The sequence below is a fragment of the Cornus florida genome, unplaced genomic scaffold (genome assembly GCF_030987335.1).
Source record: "Cornus florida cultivar Cherokee Brave unplaced genomic scaffold, ASM3098733v1 CherokeeBrave_3.0.0_Hap2_Chr05, whole genome shotgun sequence".
Lineage (NCBI taxonomy): Eukaryota > Viridiplantae > Streptophyta > Magnoliopsida > Cornales > Cornaceae > Cornus > Cornus florida.
This window is the reverse complement of record NW_026775575.1, coordinates 106,202,419-106,221,802: the sequence shown is the minus strand read 5'-3', so window position 1 is coordinate 106,221,802 and position 19,384 is coordinate 106,202,419. Positions and strand designations below refer to the sequence as shown.

Below are 19,384 nucleotides of genomic sequence, written 5' to 3'. Positions count from 1 at the left end.
AGGTAAACATTGCAGAAAGAATTGCATGCAGAAGGCTTTCAAATTTCTTGTAATGATTACTAATGGGTATTAGCTCATGGTGTGATCTCTCCTCCCCAAAGGAGATAGTGAGTGTTAGGAACGCCCAATATTGTGAGTGAATATGTGTTCACTTGAAATTTCAAGAATATATATATATATATATATATATATATATAATGATTGCAGCATTGAAATACTTGGATTTTGAACGCTGAGTGTGAAGTACTCAGTTGATTTAGGCTCCGTTTGTTTCGTTTCGATGTAAAATATATTTTAAAAAAATATATATATTTTTTTTCAGGTAAAATAATTTCTTTTATTTTTATTTTTTGGTGTTTGGCAGAGGTTGAGATCGAGTCTATCGGATGAGACATGTAAACTAGTTTGTCGAAAATTAATGAATAAATTATTTTTCTTAGGTTTTAATATTTTTTTTCTTCGTAAATATTTTACGACAACCAAACACCAAAAAATACAAAAAATATTTTACTTTTAAACAAACTGAGCGAAAACATCAATAGTTCCAATCACACATCACTGCAGAGAGAAAAAAAAAAATGAGATATGAAGCATTACTCGAAGATGTGGGGAGATAAAGTCATTGCCATAGATCAATGGATGTAGCCAAGGCTCAGGAGAGAAACTAGAAAACCTTTCAAGACTTACGGGACAACATTATAAAGAGAACTTTAACATCTAAAGCAAAAAAGAAAGGCAAATGAAGCTCTCAAAAGAATTTGGACTTTAAAGCATACTGATAAAATACTGAGATATTACTAGTACTCTTTGAATTCCTTACAATGGTTAGCCAAACATTAGTTCTCCTTTTACATACGGAGCACAAATACAGACAAAAAGCGTGCTGAATTGAATTTCCAACAGCATCTGTGTGGTACGGAAATGAAGAAATTTTAATTTTCCTCCCTCAGAATGGGATAGTGGAAGAATTATGTTGACTCATCAAACCAACCCACAAAGGGAGGACTAACTCGTTGTCCCTCTCTCTTTCAGCTTCCATGACAGCATTCTCCAACTCGCACAATTCAAAACTTTGAAGCATCAGAAGTAGTTTCATCTTATTGTACCTCTTCATAAATATCTTCATCTTGTTGCTGTGGTGGCAATTGCTTCACACCAGGAGTGCCTGCTTGTCCAATTCTTTCTACCATCATGGAACGAACAATCTGCACATGCAAATCACTATTCTGTTCTATATCACTTCCGTATAAAATAATGGCATAGTTCTATTACATCACATCTTATATGGGAAAAGTTTTTCATATACAAACGAATATGTGGGTTGAGGGGAATTGTTAACATGAAAATCTTCAACCTTTTGATATCCGGGGTTAATAAAGCAGGATAACTTGCAAGTTCACAACCGCAGACTGGGATGCCAGAGTAATCAGTGGATCAAGTTATGTAAATAGATCAGAATATCAGGGCGTCAAAAAAGTGTCTGACCACTTTTAAATAATAAGGATGCCTAATTCTTCAACTCAGACAAGAGGAGGCCAAATGACCACCATTAAGCAATTAATCTATACTAGCTTTGAAAAAAATTATGTTCAACTATATTTGTATTTGTGTGGCACAACCATCCAAACCTTCTCAATTTCATCGGAAAGAGGAGTGTTCTCTCTCAAGTACTGTAGCGCCCTGTCTCTTCCTTGTCCCAACCTTTACCCAAAAAAAAAACACATGCAATGACAATAAGCCACAGAATGTTTTCAATTTTAGACAAGAAAATGCAAGACAAATTTATCCAAGAAAGAAATGTGAGTAAGTCATTAAGAAGGTGAGTTGAACTAAAAGAACTAACAATACCCAACTCTGCTTAACTACTGTCAAAATTTTGATTGACAAGTAAGAATAGCATAGATAAAATTTTCAAATACTGAATTTTTAAGAGCGACTCTCACTAACTTGTATGAGAGTATTAAGGAGAACAGAAAATGGAATTTCAATTGTTTGTTGTGATTGAAGGAAACCCAGTAATATTTCTATTCTTATGATAAGAAGGACATGCACGGTTTTCTAATCATCAAAACATCCTCAGAAGATAAAATTTCTTGTCGAGTGAAAAATCAAAAACAGTCACCAAATAAGCTTTATTTTGCAAAGCTGAAGATTTAAGTTATGAACACCTCAGAAGGATGCAAATACTTGAATGGTTAGAATCATCTGATTGTTGTATGGATGCTAATCTCTCTCAAAATTCAGCTTAATATGAAATATTAGAAACAGGATGTTATGTAGACAAACCTTTGGTCCCCATAGCTATACCAAGAACCCTTCTTTAACACAACATCCATCATTTCAGCACAATCCAAAATGCAACCCTGTACATCAATCAAAATCAGACCATAGATAGCATGGTGGGGGCCATTGCAAAAGAAGAGGATTTATACTGCAATACGGACCAGTTTACTCACTCCCTCGCCAAATATAATTTCAAATTCAGCTTGCCTGTATGGCCTTGATACCTATAACAAGAAATCATTAGAAGAAAAGCAATTACCTAGACATTGACACCACCAGTCAGTAGCACAAATTGGAGGTAGACATTGTCACATGAAGTATTGGAGTTATCTTTTATGAGTATTATGTTGTCTAAATTTCAATCTTAAATCTCCAGCATTCGTATAAGCATAGGTAACTATCATGACAAAAGGACACATCAATGTAATATTGGTGCAAATCTATGTAACTAAGAGTCGGGCACACTTGAAGGTGCAGTTTGTGTGCAGGGTTCAGATTCATCTGGTCCTCCGTTCAAGGACTGGGACAGTGACACAATTGAATTGTCAAAGCGCTTCACTTTTCTTATCTTGTCCACTTTACCTGCTCTTTATGTGATCTCTTGGAAGATCACTTTGTAGCCTTCCTCTAAGAATTCTTGTTTTTCTCCTTCTTGTTCTACTCTCTCTCTCTCTCATGTTGCCTCTTCTAATTATTTACAAGAACCATATCCCATCGAGTTATATACGTTAGGTATCAAACGTGTTGCATGGGACCAGGAGCATTGCTAAGCACACTTACAATCAACAACTTCTGAATGAAAAAGAAAATAGGAACAGTAAATAATAAAGGGAAACAGTGCAGATTATCTAATGAAATGTTAACTAGTCGGGTGATGGATTTTATGCATAAGAACCACATTCCATAGAACCACATCAGCTTTGGTATCACTGATTACATCAAATTTGTTGCACGGACCAAGAGTTCTGCCAAGCCCATTTAAAAATTAACAAAACTTTTGAGTAAAGAATAAAATTTGAAAAGGTATATAATAGAGGGAGGGATGCAAATAACCTAATGCATGTGCAGTTAATTGCATCATGAATTACATGCAAATTTTGAGACGAATGCTATCTTCTTTTTTCTCTTTACAGATTTTTTCCCCTTTATTTCAATGTAAGTTTCAGTTAGACAAATAAGACTAAAAAATACCAACTTATCCTAGTTATTATTCATGTCATTACTTGTTTAAAGAAAAGGAAATCCATAAAAAAAAAAAAAAAAAATCAAAAATCATGATTTATGTAAAATATATTATCATTTTAAATGTAATGGAAGAAATTGGTAGAATAAAAAACAACACGTTTCTGGTATGTGTATTACATGACATCCTAGCAAAATTTCATATTCATTTAATTTACCTTACTCTTTTGGACTCTTACACGAACCCTAAGCCCAATGTCTTCATCCCCTTTAACCTACAACAACGAGCACATATTAGTTATAAGGATTCCACGTATATCCAGTATTAAATAGAACCTGCATACCATAAGATAGACCACAAGATAGATAATCAATTAGGTAGATTATGTGCTTACAGACTTTATCTTCCCTATAGGACGTATCTCAAGACGAACTGATGCAAAAAACTTCAAAGCAATTCCTCCACTGGTGACTTCAGGATTTCCATAATATACACCAATCTGATCAAACAACAAAAGAACAAAAATATTGGTCTCTGGATGAATAATTGCAATTGGACATAGAAAATTAACAAAGAAAACTTGAGGCAAAATAAGACAATAATATAACATTCATGTTTGTTAGGAAAAAGATTAATTCTGGTGGCAATTCCTGTGATCAAAACATGTGATGAGTAATGTTTTAGTTTAATTAAGGTTATTTTTTATTTTTCAGTCATGTTGAATTGCCTGCTGATTTGATTGAGAATTGTGAAAGTAGAGTTTGACCCAAGGATACATGAAGATTGAACAAAGATCACTAGGTGATACGGAGAAACGGTCTTAATCAACTTGGATCACACAGATTAGGAATAGGAGAAGGCAAGTTTGAGTTGGATAAATTTTGGATGTGTTAGAAAGCATTTCAAATGTAAAAATCTGTTTTATTAGGAACAGAAGACCTTAGAACAACTTAAATGTGTGATATGTGTTAATCTCCATATCGGGGATTGAATCTTGCTAGATTTTTAAGTGGGCATTTCTGGATTCATAAAATATTTCATACTTGAAATCTTGTGATGATCTGTATAATTCAAAATATAGAATACTTATCAAAAAAAAAAAAAAAAATGGACTAAATAAGCTTTCAGTTACAAAATATTCACTCAATTTCAAATTTGTTTGACCCCTCAACTAAGCCCCCAAACTCAGGCCTTCGTGTAGTGAGTAATCACACTCGTAGAAGCAGAGAGTAAGTAACCAGTTACTCAAATACTGAGCACCAGTGCTAAGATCGTAAGGTGTGAAAAATGAGAAGTTTCTAAGTCTGAAATTGTTCTAGTTCAACCAAAACACATTCAGAAGTTTATAAATTGATTTTCAATCATTTTAAAATTTGGAAAAGAATTTCTGAACCTATATAAAGGGTCTTAAGGTTCCAGAAGAAGAAAGAGATATAGAAGAGATTAAGAGAACTAACCTGTGTTCTCACACAGAGTTATATTGAGGGTTTAGATCATTGAGACAGACTTCGTTTCCTTTACACGTGTGTGGTTGTTCAAGTTTCTGTTGGAAATTTTATTGACCATCATTGAAGAGCACCAGTGACAGATATTCATCAAAATTTATTCTTCTCATGGTGAACGAGAGTTGGTTTGCTTTGACGATCGGTCTTAAGAAAAGTAATTACTGAAAAGCACGAGGACAGATTGCGTGGAGATGGATTCGTTGAATGTAGCATGGTAAGGTTGCATTGATTTGATTTCTTAGTAAATTATTTTCCTTATGCTGTGTTCGGTAAGAAGGAAAGAAGAGGTGTGGAGAGAAAATAGGAAGTAAAGAACGAAATTCCTTTGTTCGGTAAAGATGATAAAAGGAAAGAAAGGAAAATAGGAAGGATGACCCATTCTTCTTCCTTTACAAATGGACGGAACAAAATCGGGAAAAACAATTAAAACTTTCTCTTTCTTTCTCTCTTAACGAACATAGTAAATTATGAGCTTATTCTCTTCTCTTCTATCCAATCGAACAAAAAGAAGGAAATACACAATCTCTTCCCTATGGATGTCTCATCCATTCCTTCTTCTCTCCCTTCCATCCAAATTTTTTTCTTTCTTGCCGAACAGAGCATTAGGATAAGGTCTGTTGTTTTATTTGTTACTCCTAAATAAAATTTGGTGTCTTTTCTATTGCTTTTCAGTTGATTGACCCTCCACGTATCGGTATCATAACATATTAGTGGGACATTTTTACTTTCACTTATAACATATTATTCAGGACATTAAAACTTTTTTTTTTCACTGGAGGGCCATTCACTCCATATTATATAAATAACACCCCCCAAATAAAAAAATTAAAAACTAATGTCATCCACCAAGGAGTGGGATGTGCCTGTTGATTCACAAATACCTTGTATCTTATTTGATTTAGGAAGATCAGAGTACATCCAGCTTTGGAGGCATTTCCTGACATTTTACGCAAAGCTTGGCTCATAAGACGTGCTTGCAGACCTATTTGCTGCATCCCAATTTCACCCTATATACAAAGAACCAACCAAGGAAAAGTCAGACTACTATGATCTTGCCAACTTTTATATGTTCACAAATTTAAGAATGCAACTTACTTCAATTTCAGCTCGTGGAGTGAGAGCTGAGACGGAATCAATACAGATGAGATCAATGGCACCAGATCTACACATACGGTCGGCAACTGAGGCAACACAACGTTTTATTAACAAATATAAATCAAGCACACTCATAATAAACTTTATTGCATTTCACTCTAAAATTCACATTCAGTATAGCTACAGTTCTTGGATCATTTCTCATATGGAAATTTGTAAACAAGAAAAATTTATTACTCTCTAATGCCATCTCCCCATTATCAGGTTGGCACACAATCAAATTTTCTACATCTATTCCCAACGCTTTTGAATAGGTTGGATCAAAAGCATGCTCTGCATCAACAAGCATGGCATTGCCTCCTGACTTCTGCATATTCAACATAGAAAAGTGGTAAGTTAGTCCCCAAAGCAGATATGAACTGTATAAGAAGTGCCTCCTTAATAAAGAGGACTTATAAATATATGATGTAATAAGAGACAGAAACAACACCTGCACTTCTGCAATTGCATGGAGTGCCATGGTGGTTTTTCCGCTACTTTCTGGCCCATATATCTGAAAAGAAAGTGCTGATACGTTCAGACTGTTGAAAGCAGCAATTATATTACCAGATATGCAAAATGGTGACAATGCCAAAGTAGTTGAATAACAATTCTTGTAGAAAATGAACTGTTGAAAAGGTGTCCGCTACAGTCAATTTATGATAACTTAATTTATCCAGGTTTTTTGCACTTGACTACACGTCTTAATTTGTTTCCACAGTAGAGATACTGGGACATGCTGCACCACCACATCTAGATGATGATTATGGTAGGATAACAATCAGTCTCATCACCATGTTCACTTAGATGTGTTTACCGGGTGTGGTTTGTAGGTCTCTGTGTCATCAAATCAAGATGCTGGAACTTTGCTTAGAATGTATTCAAAAGTTACATATGGGTAAAATGAACATGTTATGCACATTTGGATACATAATATGTTACAAAATAGTTTTTTTTTTTTTTTTCCTTATGTTATAAAATAGTTTAACATATGACGTTAATATTCTTTAAGGATGTACTTGGTCAGAATTAAATCAAATGGGTGTGGTAAAAAATGGGTTTCCGGCTATCTCAAAAGTAGTATACCCTTCTTTGCTACCAAATTTGAGCTTTTCTTCTTCCATCATCACATATGGAGAATTGAGGTGTCCGATTTGAGTATGTTTGTCGGAACCTTGTTGTATACCCATATCCAAATCATGTTGTTTTGATAGATGTATATTCCATCTAACAGTCAATATTGCATGTTTGATACTATGTTAAAACTACTAAATGCGCATCTTATTCATCATATGGTAAGATCAGTTTTCCCAAAATAGAATTAAAACATATTTTATCATGAAACAAGCAAAATCACCACAAGAAATTAGACTGAAAAGCAGAAAACAATGATAGTACCTCTACAATTCTCCCTTTGGGTAGGCCACCATCTAGGGCAAAGTCTAATGTCAAACAGCCACTTGGAAAAGTTTCACTGTAACAGACAAATTTTCAATAAACCTACAAGCAAGAAGAACGTTGCAATGCCACACCTTGTGCTCATTAGAACCCATGACAAGGAAGTGAAATTAAGACTGTACAATCACTTCCTTTATAATCGAATTAAACATGGGAAGAAGAGAAGCCAGAAGGATACACACACATATTAATATATATCAAGAGGGATATATATATATATATAATATATTATTGAGAGAGAGAGAGAGAAACACGTTGACATAAAAAAACATACACCAGAGCTCCACCAGCACTGCCCAATCTTGTAACACTTCCTTTTCCAAATGAGTTATTTATGTCGTTAATTGCTGCTTCTAGTGCTTTTTGCTGAAAAAAAAAAAAAAAAAAATTTGATTGTCAGTTTTGAGTCAATTGTAAGCAGCTATGTATGTCATTCAGCATCCCGAATATATTTAGGCTCGATCATTTTATACCCAGGGAGGGAATTGTTTGCTGTGGAGAACACAAATTGCGGCCAAAAACTCAGGGCACAGGACTCAAATACAGCTAACTAGTTCGGTAAGTGACATCTGCAAGTTAACAAAGTGGAGATATCAATGCTCCTTTTACATAATGTTGTTTCCATCTGCTGCTATCCAGTTGATGTAAATGCACTAAAAACCAACCTACTGCTACTCCAGATGATTAGACATTTTACTGTTCACATCTACTTAGAAAGTAGATGATAATGAAACAGTGAAATTTTCATCTATAAATGATGATTTTAGATTTTGAATATAAGCCATTTGAAAATTTCATCCATAAATGGTGATTTTAGATTTCGAATAGAAAGTAGATTGTTTTATTTATGAGTGGTAAGGGCAAAAAAACAATTCACTGTGACTGAAAATAGGAACAAGGGTAACCACTATCTCTCCTATCCTTTTCTACTAAATCCTCTCACTTTTAGGAGAATAACCGAAACACTATTCAAGGAATTAGACTCTCCCTTTCTCTTGCATATTCAACTCCCTTTCCCTCCCTACTATTCCTATGATCTCCTTTCTGTTTAACTCCGTCAATTCAAATGCAGTGTATAGGTCAAAATGGTTTTCAATATGTACAACAACTCAGAATAAGGTAGTGATAATTTACCTTAATGATGATTAGAAGAGGAAAATATCCTATAATTTATATCAAGAAGCACTGGTCGCTAAAGACAACTTCTTTGAGCAAATGTGAATACAATGTTCATAAAAAAAATCAGAGAAACTCTAGCTACAATTTATAACCACAGTTAAAATAAATAAAATGAATTCATGGTTTCAGAACCAAACTCTCAAATGTCTCTATGTAACTGGGAGCATGTTTCCTCACTTATAAATTGTTCAAATCATAACATAAACCTAGTACCTGCTATCATTCGTGTTGCAAGAAGTCAATGAAATACTACTACACATTTAATCAAAAGAGAGAGAAAAAAACAAAATAACAACAATAGAATTAAAGTTATAGTGCTTTATATCCTGTGTACATACAGGTAAGTGTGAATACAAATGTGTGCATACACAGCATATATGTATATTATACATACAAATATATATATAACATACTCGGTCAAGAAAACGAGGGTCTGAATCATCATAAAGAGCACCATTGATTTTGTCGTCGTACTCTAAGCGAACCCTGATTTTTCTGGTGGCGAACTGTGACTTCAAACGGGGACGAGAGGATTGAAATTGTAGTGAAGAACAAGATGAGAATAGAGGTGGGTAAATTTTGGAACAAAAAAACTGGGCCTTCACAGGATCCACTAACAAATCCATATTCAATCGATTTTAGGAGTAATTTAGATAGAGAGAGTTGGAGTAGAGCAAAATGCAATTGCAGCGGAGGGAAAAGATTACACTTGCCGAGGATGTGTGTGACTGTGTGAGAGAGAAACTCGTTTTGTCTGTCCGTATTCTGGGCTCAACCCGGCCCACTAATTCGTTTATTTGAGTGGGCTTAACAAAGTAAGTTCAAGTAGCTGCCCCAAATCAAGCCCAACTATTAAATATGGGCTAACACTGGGCCCATGTTATGTATACGCTTTGTGTGGGTAATAAAGTATTTGTTTTTTTCTCCGAAAGAACTCAAAATCACAAAATCATTGTTGTTCCATGAAAAACAGGATGCTTTGACCTTTCAATTAGAAGGAAGTGGAAATATCACATAAGCCAGTACTGCATAGTAGGTTAGGTATGGCATTTTTCACATTGAAGAGCAGTTTTAGCTTACTTATTTGTAGATGAAAAATTCTAGAATGCTTCACACCAAATACGGTCGACCATTCACGTGTGATCGATGGTCATCAATGTCGGTGTGGACAGTGTATAATAGCTCTTGAAAAAAATTATGCGTAACCAATGTTATAATAGTTAAATAATTTGACAAAGTTTGATGGGTTAAAAAAGCAAAACCTCCACTAACTTTATTAATCTCAAAATAATATAATTTTACCAGTAGAGTAGGTTTTGGGTAGAATTTAATTAGGAAAAATAAGAAATATTTTTCGAGCAATAAATTTTTTATATTCATATAACATCTTTTACAAGTTTCTTTCATGGAGAGCCCCATGAGCCGGACTTTCATATATTTCTGAAAAAAAAAAAAAGCCTAAAAACAAATCCACAGTTTAGTATAGAAATTGTATTTGTGGAAATGTAGAGTAGAACGAGTCAATTGCAAAAACATATCTCAGAATTTAAGTGATTTTAATCAATTTTAAGTAAGTAAATCAAATTTAGTTTTGCCTCTATGTTCAGATTAATCCATCAAAACCCACAGATTATTGTTTTAGTACCTCATAACTACTTAATGTAATATCATTGATCATCAAATAGTGGACTACAATAAATATGGATGCTTATAAGTAGCTTCAGGTTAGAATCCAAAAATTTATCTAGAGTTCAAAAAAAAAAAAAAAAAAAAAATGAAAATAAAGATAAATTTTCTTCTTTAATCTCAGGTTAGAATCCAAAAATAAAACGGTGACTTGTGAAATTTAAATGCAATATTTTTTTTCCCGTTTCCGGAGCATGTGAGCACTTTAACAACTAGGCCACTTGGTGATATCCGGAGTCTTTATAATCTTTGAAAAATCACAATTTTGGTGGGAAGGATAAGAGAAATTTGTTGTTGGAGTTGGACCCGATTATCATGGGAGTTAGGTTATTAGTTGCTTTCAATAATCCATAGACTTGTGGTTTTATAATTGGAGATTAGAGATTCTATTTAAGACTTTTTTGGCTCCACAAACAAACCTAACTAATTGTGTTACTTCTATAGGTGTCATTGGTACAATTTTAATGGTTTTATTCATAATATAATGACAATAATTAATAATAATACTAAAAGTCCCTGTTATTTTCTTGAGCTTTCTAATAATCGAATTGAAAAATCATTGTCACTGTCACTCGTGTGGGGGCAAAAAGAAAAACATATTGCTTGCTGATGAGATTAGGAATTAATTAATTAGTTTTAAGTTTTAACTGAAAATGTATTATCTGGTGTATGCTTCCACTATGGCAACATTATTTTGTATAGTGATTGATTTTAGACTCTAAATTAGAACTTTGACTGTTGTACAAAGCAATCATTTGCTAATCGTTTTCATTTTGTGTTTTTGTTTTAATTTAAAATATAATTATTTTTTATTTTTTATTTGTAAAGTGTGTTCATTTGTGATTGGAAGCATGCTTGGTAACTTAAAATTTATTGCAAGATTTTTACAAGTAAAAATATAAAATCATGTTTGATAAAAAAAGTGTTGGATGATTTTTATCAGTTATTTAAAAAAGGGTTATTATAGTTTTTTTTTTATTTTTTTATTTTTTTATTTTTACAATTCACAGTTGCTGTGTTTTTGCTATTCTGCAAAAATATATAATTTGGTGTTTTTTATTTGGGCCTCTTTTCCATGACAAATGCAAACTATTCAAATGATAATAATTGCTTACCAAAAAATGATTGAAATGGTTGATAAACATGTTTGGTAATATAAAATTTATTGTAAGATTTTCAAAAACAAAAATAAAAAAACATGTTTGATAAAAGAGCCTTACATGATTATTACCAGTTAATTTTTATATAAAAACATATTTAATAAAACATGTTTGGTAACATAAAATTTTCAAAAACAAAAAAATAAAAACATGTTTTATTTTTATTTTTTATTTATTATTAGTTACTAACCTAACCAATTAATGGTTTTATTCATAATATAATGACAATAATTAATAATAATACTCCTGTTATGTTCTTGAGCTTCTAATAATCGAATTGAAAAATCATTGTCACTGTCACTCGTGTGGGAGAAAAAAGAAAAACATATTGCGTGCCGATGAGATTCGGAATTAATTAATTAGGTTTAAGTTTTAACTGAAAAATGTATTATCTGGTGTATGCTTCGACATAAAGAACATTATTTTGTGTAGCTAATGATTTTAGGCTCTAAATTAGAACTTTGACTGTTGTACTAAACAAATCATCTAAACATCATTTGGCAATCGTTTTCATTTTTTATTTTTATTTTTATATTTAAAACAAAAATAATTTTTATTTATTTATTATGAAGTATGTTCACCTGTGATTGAAACATGTTATTTGGTAATGTAAAATTTGTTACAAAATTTTTAGAAACAAAAATATAAAAACATATTTAATAAAAAAAGGTTGTATAATTGTTACCGATTAGTTAAAAAAAAGAAAAGAAAAGGCTATTATAGTATTTATCTATTTTTATTTTTAATTATAAGGATCACTGTTGCCTTGTTTTTGCTATTGTGCAAAAATATTTAACATCAAATTGTTGTTTTTTATTTGGACCTCTTTTTGAGAACAAATGTAAATTATTCAAAGGGCTAAGTATCTAAAACACAGAGGTTTAGTTTTTGAGCAAATATCCATCTTTTACTTTGGGTAATATAACTTCCTCAAGAATTTAAAATATTGTAAAGAAAGACTTTTTGCCTGTTATCGTTAAAAATGCACAGTTAAAAAAACATGTGTGGCACATGACTGATTAAATTTAATAAATACCAAAATTATCCTTTTGTTGATTCCCAAAATGCCCTTCCCTTTTGTATATAAATCTCAAAAATAAAAAACATAATAATAATATTACATTAACTGAATTTTTATTTATTTATTTATTTTTAATTATAGGAAAGGTAGTTTAGTATTTTTATTACCATTAGCAGCCAATTGACGGGAGGTATAGGGGTGTTAAATTCTCGGGAAGCCTTATTTAAATGATAATAATCCGTTACCAAAACATGTTACGGTATTCTGCTTCGCTACAGATTACTGTGATGACACTGTGGGTGGGGGTGTGCCGTGGGCGGGTGCGAGAGACATTGTCTGGCTACCACACTGGCGAGCTACGAGTGCACAAGTCTCACATCGCCTAGGAGCGGAAAATGTGAAGTACTTATATGTAAATGTGTCATCCCCAATTGGTATGAAGCCTTTTGGGAAGTCCAAGAGCAAAACCGTGCCGGCTCGGACCCAAAACGGATAATATCATACCATGCGATGGAGTGGGTGAGTCGGTACTTACAACAGTACACCATCCACAACACAAAACATGCAACAAAAATAATTGTCAAACAAAACCAAACACTGCATTGTAAAATCAAAGCAAATCTCGGTGATGAGCTCATAAAGATTTAGTGTTTTCAGTTTTTAAATCGTCTGTCCCGTTATTTTATGTCTATTATTATTGTTTTTAGCCTGATATCTCCTGTTAGTCAAGCAATTGAAAGTGATAGTCATATAATTTTTGAAACATAGACTAATAGAGTTATTGTTATGTTCTGTTTGGCATTACACAAATCGTCACTAAAATTATATCTACTAAAAGAGGAAAATGCTTCAAAGTGTTATCTATGCTGCTCACTAAGCTTTTGCAAATTAAAATAACTCCTTCATGGTTTTACACTATCGTAATTTATTACATCATTTATAATTTTTTAATTATTTATATACATTATCAATTTATCATAAAAAAAGTATAGAAAGGTTCCCAAAATTCTTTTCCTTCACTGTTTTTTCAAAAATTATAATATGAAAACGGAGTTAAACAAAAAATATAAGTATATTATCTAAAAATTGTTTGCTGGTTTTATTGTTTAGAAAAACTGTTATTTATTTATTTATTTATTTTTATTTTTTAAAAGAGTCCTTTCAACTTTTAAAATTAGTATCAAAATGGTGCAACTTGGATAAAAACAGTGTAACTACACCCACTTTTAAAATCCATTCAACCCACAATGTCAACATTCCAAAGATGATCCCTGCAATTTATATTATAGTGTGGTAAAAGGATCAGTTTATTTATTAATTATTATTCGGATCGGATCGAATCGAATCCGTTGAATGACATATCGGATCAGATTTAATCCGTGAATTGAGGTTTTTTCTAAATAGTCCAATGTTATATATTTTTTTAACCATAACTCTAGATAAAATTTTAATTTATCACTATTAATTCATATATTTAAATGATCATTAACTAATACATTCTTATAGTCCATTAAATGATCATCAATAAATTAAATTAACTAATATATTTTTGAATTTCATAAATCTCATGGATCGGATTTTTAATAGTTCAATTCGGAATCTGATCCGTGAGTTACAAATTCAATTTTTTTGAATCCGCTACCGATCTGTGGGTGTAGCAATCCGAACTAATCCACACTGATTGGACCGGATATGATTGGATTCACGAATTATTTGCCTACCCCTAATACCAGGTTATGAACTTGGTTGTAAGTTATGAACTTGGTTGTAAGTTATTTTCATCTGCATCAAATAAAGAGATAGTCTCTCTAATACTCCCCTTGGCAGGAGATATAAAAAAATTGATGGAAGGGATGGATGAGATACTCCTAATGGAAATAGATATTAGTAATATTTTCTTTCCCTAGTGGATTCATACATCCTCCCTCTCTTCCCTTGTTGCTTCCAAGTTTTAACTAAACGGTGAAAAATTGCTCTATACTTCTTTCCAACCAAACAAAGTATAATTGATTGATCGTGCTTGCTGGTAAAGAAAGCCGACGAATTAAAATTTGATTCAGACAGAACCAAGGAAATAAAATATCTGAACACATGCTTAACCAAGAACTGGTAATCTGTAAAACTGAAATCAATTTATACACACATGTTCCATCAATGAGGACAACACATGTACATTGGTGACTATAGAGAAATTAAACCATACATATAACCAAGTTCAATATTTTTACATGTATCTTCTTGATATGGCCAAAAATACTAGCTACAAATTAGGCCTCAAAAATCAATAATGGTTCCACATGGTGGGCAAGCCCACATCAGATAAAAAGCTCTCTGAGCTTCCTTGATCCCCTAAGCTTGGTGATCCATTCACCATGTTAGGGTAGCTTTCCATCTTGGTGAGATGATTTAGAACAGCTTTAATTACCTTTTTGTCACAAGGGAAAGAGTTTAAACTTGTACCCAAATCTGGCATAGCTCCAAAGGTGGTGGGGGTAGTTTTGGATGACATGTTTGGCTCCACATGGGTGATGTGTGAGAAAGTAGGATTGGTTTGGTTTGGTGTGAAAATATTGGAGAAGCAGGGCACTTGCTCATACTCATTTATAATGTTGTTGTTGGTTTGAGTTTGGTCGAAAGTGATGTATGAATCCATTAGTGGCGGGAGAGATGATGAAGAGCTGATCGTGTCGTTGAAGCTGCATCCCATTATGCCTTGTTTGGCAGGAACTTCTTTGTTTTTGTAGAACACTCTACATAATACCCAATCTTCCTGTTAATTCAAAAGTAAGAAAACTTTAGCAAGAGCATTAGAAAGTGAAATCATAATCACAAAGATTTAGGTAATAAATTGTACATAGACATCCACAATCTTATTTAGCTGCCATGTGCAAAGTTTCAGCTCCATATGCTGCACTCACATGACAAAAGTTCAAAACTTTTCAACTGTACTTTAAATTAACATGTGAAGTTAAACGTGACGAGATTTCAAGCAACTTAATTTCACATCTCATGTGAAGAAAAAATGTCAATATTTAGTCTGTTTGGTCCACGTTAATTGAGAATGTTACACGGATAACTTTTTACACGAATGTAATGCAAATTAATCAAGCCATCCACTAGTTAATAAAAAAATCGAGTTTATTTTGACCTTGTGAAATTTGGGTTTATATCTATCCTTGTGACTCTGAAGAAAATTTTAAATTATGTTATGAATGGCAATATTGTCATAAGCTTGGCTTGTTAAGGATATACAAGGACAAGGGAGTAGGTTAGCTTTTTTTTTTCTCATGACAAGTCATGCACAGGAATTTTGTTGTGCTTAGACTTGGGAAACATCAGCACAAGTTCTTCATTTTGTAGTTATCATAATAAAATAATAAGGTGCTTTAAACCTACTAACTGTAAATAATAAACTAATAAGGTGCTTAAGCATTATATTAATCCTGTTCATCATAGGTCAGCTACCACTATGATTTTTAATTCGCTTAATTTATACAAAAATTGTTTTTATACAGATAAAAGAATTTGAATGACTTCAGTAGATTTATTTTTTAATGCAAAAAAGATTCTTATAATCAAATTCATGCCAATAATGTTGACAAGACTTTAGGACACTTGCAAAAGGACAAAATAAATAATTAAGTTAAAATAGTTTATGGGCCTAATTGGTCCAACTGGGATTCTATATAAATAGAGACAAAATTCAATCAAAATCAGAGATTATAGAAATATTGGACTGATATAAGTTATTTCAAAATGATAGACATGAAAATAAAATGCTTCTTGAAGCAAAAAACTAAGTAACCTAACTAATGAACATTGATGAGATGATATGTAGTGATGCACAGCATTACTCAGTAACAAGTAAGAAAAAAAAGGAGGGTAAGAACCTTGAGAGAAGTAATCTTTGGAGGGCCAAGGGGTCCTTCAAGCCGAAATTCGTGCATGACCCAGTCACTTTTTCTCCCTTTAGGAGCCCTACCTTGGTAGAAAACCAAGGTCTTCCTCATCCCAACTAGGGTACCCCTGTGGATGATCGCCCTGTCCTTCCCTGTGGCCTTCCAGTAACCAGATGTTGTGGCCCGATTTGTTCTCTGTCCGGTCGCATATTTCCGGTCACGCTGGCTGTAAAAGTACCATTCTTTGCCTCCCACACATGCCATTTCTATCAAATACAGACAATAAGCTTTCATCACGAGTTCAAACTGATTCATCACTAGTGTTGTAAATAGTTCTCTGAATTATCAAAAAGAGTTGCAAAATTACTCTGTACATGACTAAGTATGTTCAATTTTTCTGTTACATGTACAAGTTCAGTATACAAATGAAACATAATTCAGAAAAAATGAAAAAATAATTAAGGAAAAAAAATGTCGTTATGTCAATATCAATGGTCATGACTCATGATCTTTGGAGGGTCATTGAGACCCTCTCGATAACAAACACGTGTCCAACCATGTTGTGGCATCATTAGGGACTTACTTGGCCAAGACAGCTAAGTAGCTAGCCATCCATCCCAACATTATGTGGGTGAAGGGTCACTCTCTATACCAAAATAATGGAGAATTATTGTTGGCATTAGTATAAATAGTAATTAGCTAGGTCACAGATGTGGATATATTGGTTTGTGTTCATGACAGACACACACATACACACATATATGGATATGTGAAGCAGAAGTTTTCCACCACAACTACTGTTCCTTTGAAATGAAAGGTGGGAAAATGAAATAGAAGAAATTTGGAAAGTTGATGATGGTGACAAACCTAATATTTTTCAGTAACAAGAAGCAATTAATTTAGGTGAAAACCAAATTCATTACAAATTGAACTCTTAAGTGTACACGCGTGTGGTTGACATAAGGTGGAAGCAGATTGGGTATGACTTTGGATTTACATTAATATCTCTATCAGTGTCACCATCTTTTAGTTGAGACAATGCCAAGAATGTCAATTTCTTATAAAAGTAACGAGTGAGGAACGAATGAATGAGAAATATTCCACAAAACACTGGTACAAATATATGTACCACATGTATATTTATGTGTATATACATGTATTGTGTATGTACAAAGTACAAACAAATGATGAATAGTTTTGACTTATCAAGACAGAGCAAACAGTTTGGATTTATGATTAGAGAGGAGACTGATAAAAACTAAAAATCCATTTCTTCAAAATTTTCACATATGTCCAAACTAAAGAATCTGATATAATATGAATTATGAGATAAATAATAAATACAAATAGGTAGACTTTAAAATATATATTTTGTTACATTTAATAACAGTGAAAGTTTTAATTTAAACTATGGAATAGAGTTTGTCACTTGAAAATCACCACTTCCATCAGATACATTCAAGAATAAACTGACATCAAATACTTTAGAATTGTTAATCTAAATAAAATTAAAACCGGAAAATTGCAAGCGGACCAAACATTCATCTACGCAAAATTTCAGGCATTCCTTCCGGTCCATGCGTGGTCGTCATCACTCTAGATGAAAACAAAATATACTAAACATTTTTGACCAATGAGTTTTCCACAATTTTCATTAATTTCCGTCTACCAAAAAATCCAACATACACACAGCACAAATATATATATATATATATATATATATATATATATATATATATAATAATCTTCCTATTATATATATATATATATATGTGAAAGAGGAAAATATCTTAATCATATTTTCTAAAGAAACAAATACCCTCTATCTCTTTCTAAAACAGTACAGGAACAAATTCCTTTGATTAGTTATCACCCACAAATTGAATATAAATGTACTATTAAAGAATTAAAACATGATGATACATGATAAAAAAGATGAACATGGCAATATTGATGAATACTATTAATTGTACAAACATATATAGTAGTACTGTGTGCGATGACGGTGGTAGTGGTGGTGCATATGGTGGCCGGTGAAGGTAGTGCAGGTGGTAATCCACACGACACATGAAGCTATATATATATATATATATATATATATATATATATATGTATGTTTGTATATACTTACTGGGAATGTCCCAAGGCTCACACTTATTGAGGTCTACTTCGATCATTAGAGGGCACTCACAGCATGTCACCTTTTTCATCAAGTAATCACATATCAGTTCTTCATCCCTAGGATGGAACCTGAACCCTGGCGGCAACTTTGCCTCTACCATGCTCAGATTGCTCATTTTGCTGGATAATATTAGAGAGAGAGAGAGAGAGAGAGAAGAAGCAGAAGAGAGAGAGAAGAAGCAGGAGAGAGAGAGAGAGAGAGAGAGAGAGAGAGAGAAGAAGCAGAAGAGAGGGGGAGAGCCCAAACAAGGTTCAGATGGTTGTGTGTGTATGCATATATAAGAAAAGAGAATTAGGCAATTGTATTAACAAAATATAATATGTAAAAAAAAGTTAAAAATTAGATTAAGAAAAAAGAAAAAAAAAAAAAAAAGGTTGGTTAAGTCAACCAATAATTTCCGTGTAAGAGAAGGGGGTGGTGTGATGGGTTAGAAGTTTGAAATTGAGAGGAGGTACTTGGCCTACGTGTCCTGCTGACTTGCACTGGCCAATAACTGCCAACCAGCTGACGTGTACTTCGAGACATTCATCATTCATACACACACATACTACTGTGTCATGACGTACTCATTCATGGAATTTATTGACCTCTTTTTTTAGAATTTAGGTGCGAATTTGGCAATGGTAAAGTAGACCCACAAACTACTGTGTCATGACGTCCTCAATGAGTGTGTACTTTTTGGACTTTTCCTTTC

General features: G+C 32.9%; 2 protein-coding genes across 2 annotated transcripts; both read right to left on the bottom strand.

The window, feature by feature from the left end:
* Positions 1 to 642: 642 nt before the first annotated feature.
* LOC132308278 (DNA repair protein recA homolog 1, chloroplastic) lies at positions 643 to 9,451 on the bottom strand. The gene is made up of 13 exons (XM_059806314.1): positions 9,156 to 9,451; positions 7,838 to 7,929; positions 7,504 to 7,579; positions 6,557 to 6,619; positions 6,304 to 6,433; positions 6,067 to 6,152; positions 5,853 to 5,978; positions 3,861 to 3,965; positions 3,684 to 3,740; positions 2,445 to 2,507; positions 2,287 to 2,363; positions 1,629 to 1,701; positions 643 to 1,205 (listed from the first exon to the last, which is right to left on the bottom strand). Exons 1-13 carry the CDS (start codon positions 9,366 to 9,368, stop codon positions 1,098 to 1,100), a joined length of 1,269 nt encoding a protein of 422 aa, XP_059662297.1. The 5' UTR covers positions 9,369 to 9,451; the 3' UTR covers positions 643 to 1,097.
* A 5,253-nt stretch (positions 9,452 to 14,704) lies between these two features.
* Positions 14,705 to 19,168, bottom strand: LOC132308277 (NAC domain-containing protein 21/22-like). The gene is made up of 3 exons (XM_059806313.1): positions 18,640 to 19,168; positions 16,500 to 16,774; positions 14,705 to 15,379 (listed from the first exon to the last, which is right to left on the bottom strand). Exons 1-3 carry the CDS (start codon positions 18,803 to 18,805, stop codon positions 14,891 to 14,893), a joined length of 930 nt encoding a protein of 309 aa, XP_059662296.1. The 5' UTR covers positions 18,806 to 19,168; the 3' UTR covers positions 14,705 to 14,890.
* Positions 19,169 to 19,384: the final 216 nt, after the last annotated feature.

What these genes read in the sequence shown, in the direction of transcription:
- LOC132308278 (XM_059806314.1), bottom strand. Translation starts at nt 9,368, where the DNA reads ATGGATTTGTTAGTGGATCCTGTGAAGGCCCAGTTTTTTTGTTCCAAA. An exon ending in TAAATCAAATAAGATACAAG is followed by an intron (nt 3,966 to 5,852) that starts GTATTTGTGAAT and finishes TTGTTTGATCAG; the next exon opens with ATTGGTGTATATTATGGAAA. An exon ending in CTATAGGGAAGATAAAGTCT is followed by an intron (nt 3,741 to 3,860) that starts GTAAGCACATAA and finishes TCGTTGTTGTAG; the next exon opens with GTTAAAGGGGATGAAGACAT.
- LOC132308277 (XM_059806313.1), bottom strand. Translation starts at nt 18,805, where the DNA reads ATGAGCAATCTGAGCATGGTAGAGGCAAAGTTGCCGCCAGGGTTCAGG. An exon ending in TGAGCCTTGGGACATTCCCA is followed by an intron (nt 16,775 to 18,639) that starts GTAAGTATATAC and finishes TGTATTTGATAG; the next exon opens with AAATGGCATGTGTGGGAGGC. An exon ending in CAAAGATTACTTCTCTCAAG is followed by an intron (nt 15,380 to 16,499) that starts GTTCTTACCCTC and finishes TTGAATTAACAG; the next exon opens with GAAGATTGGGTATTATGTAG.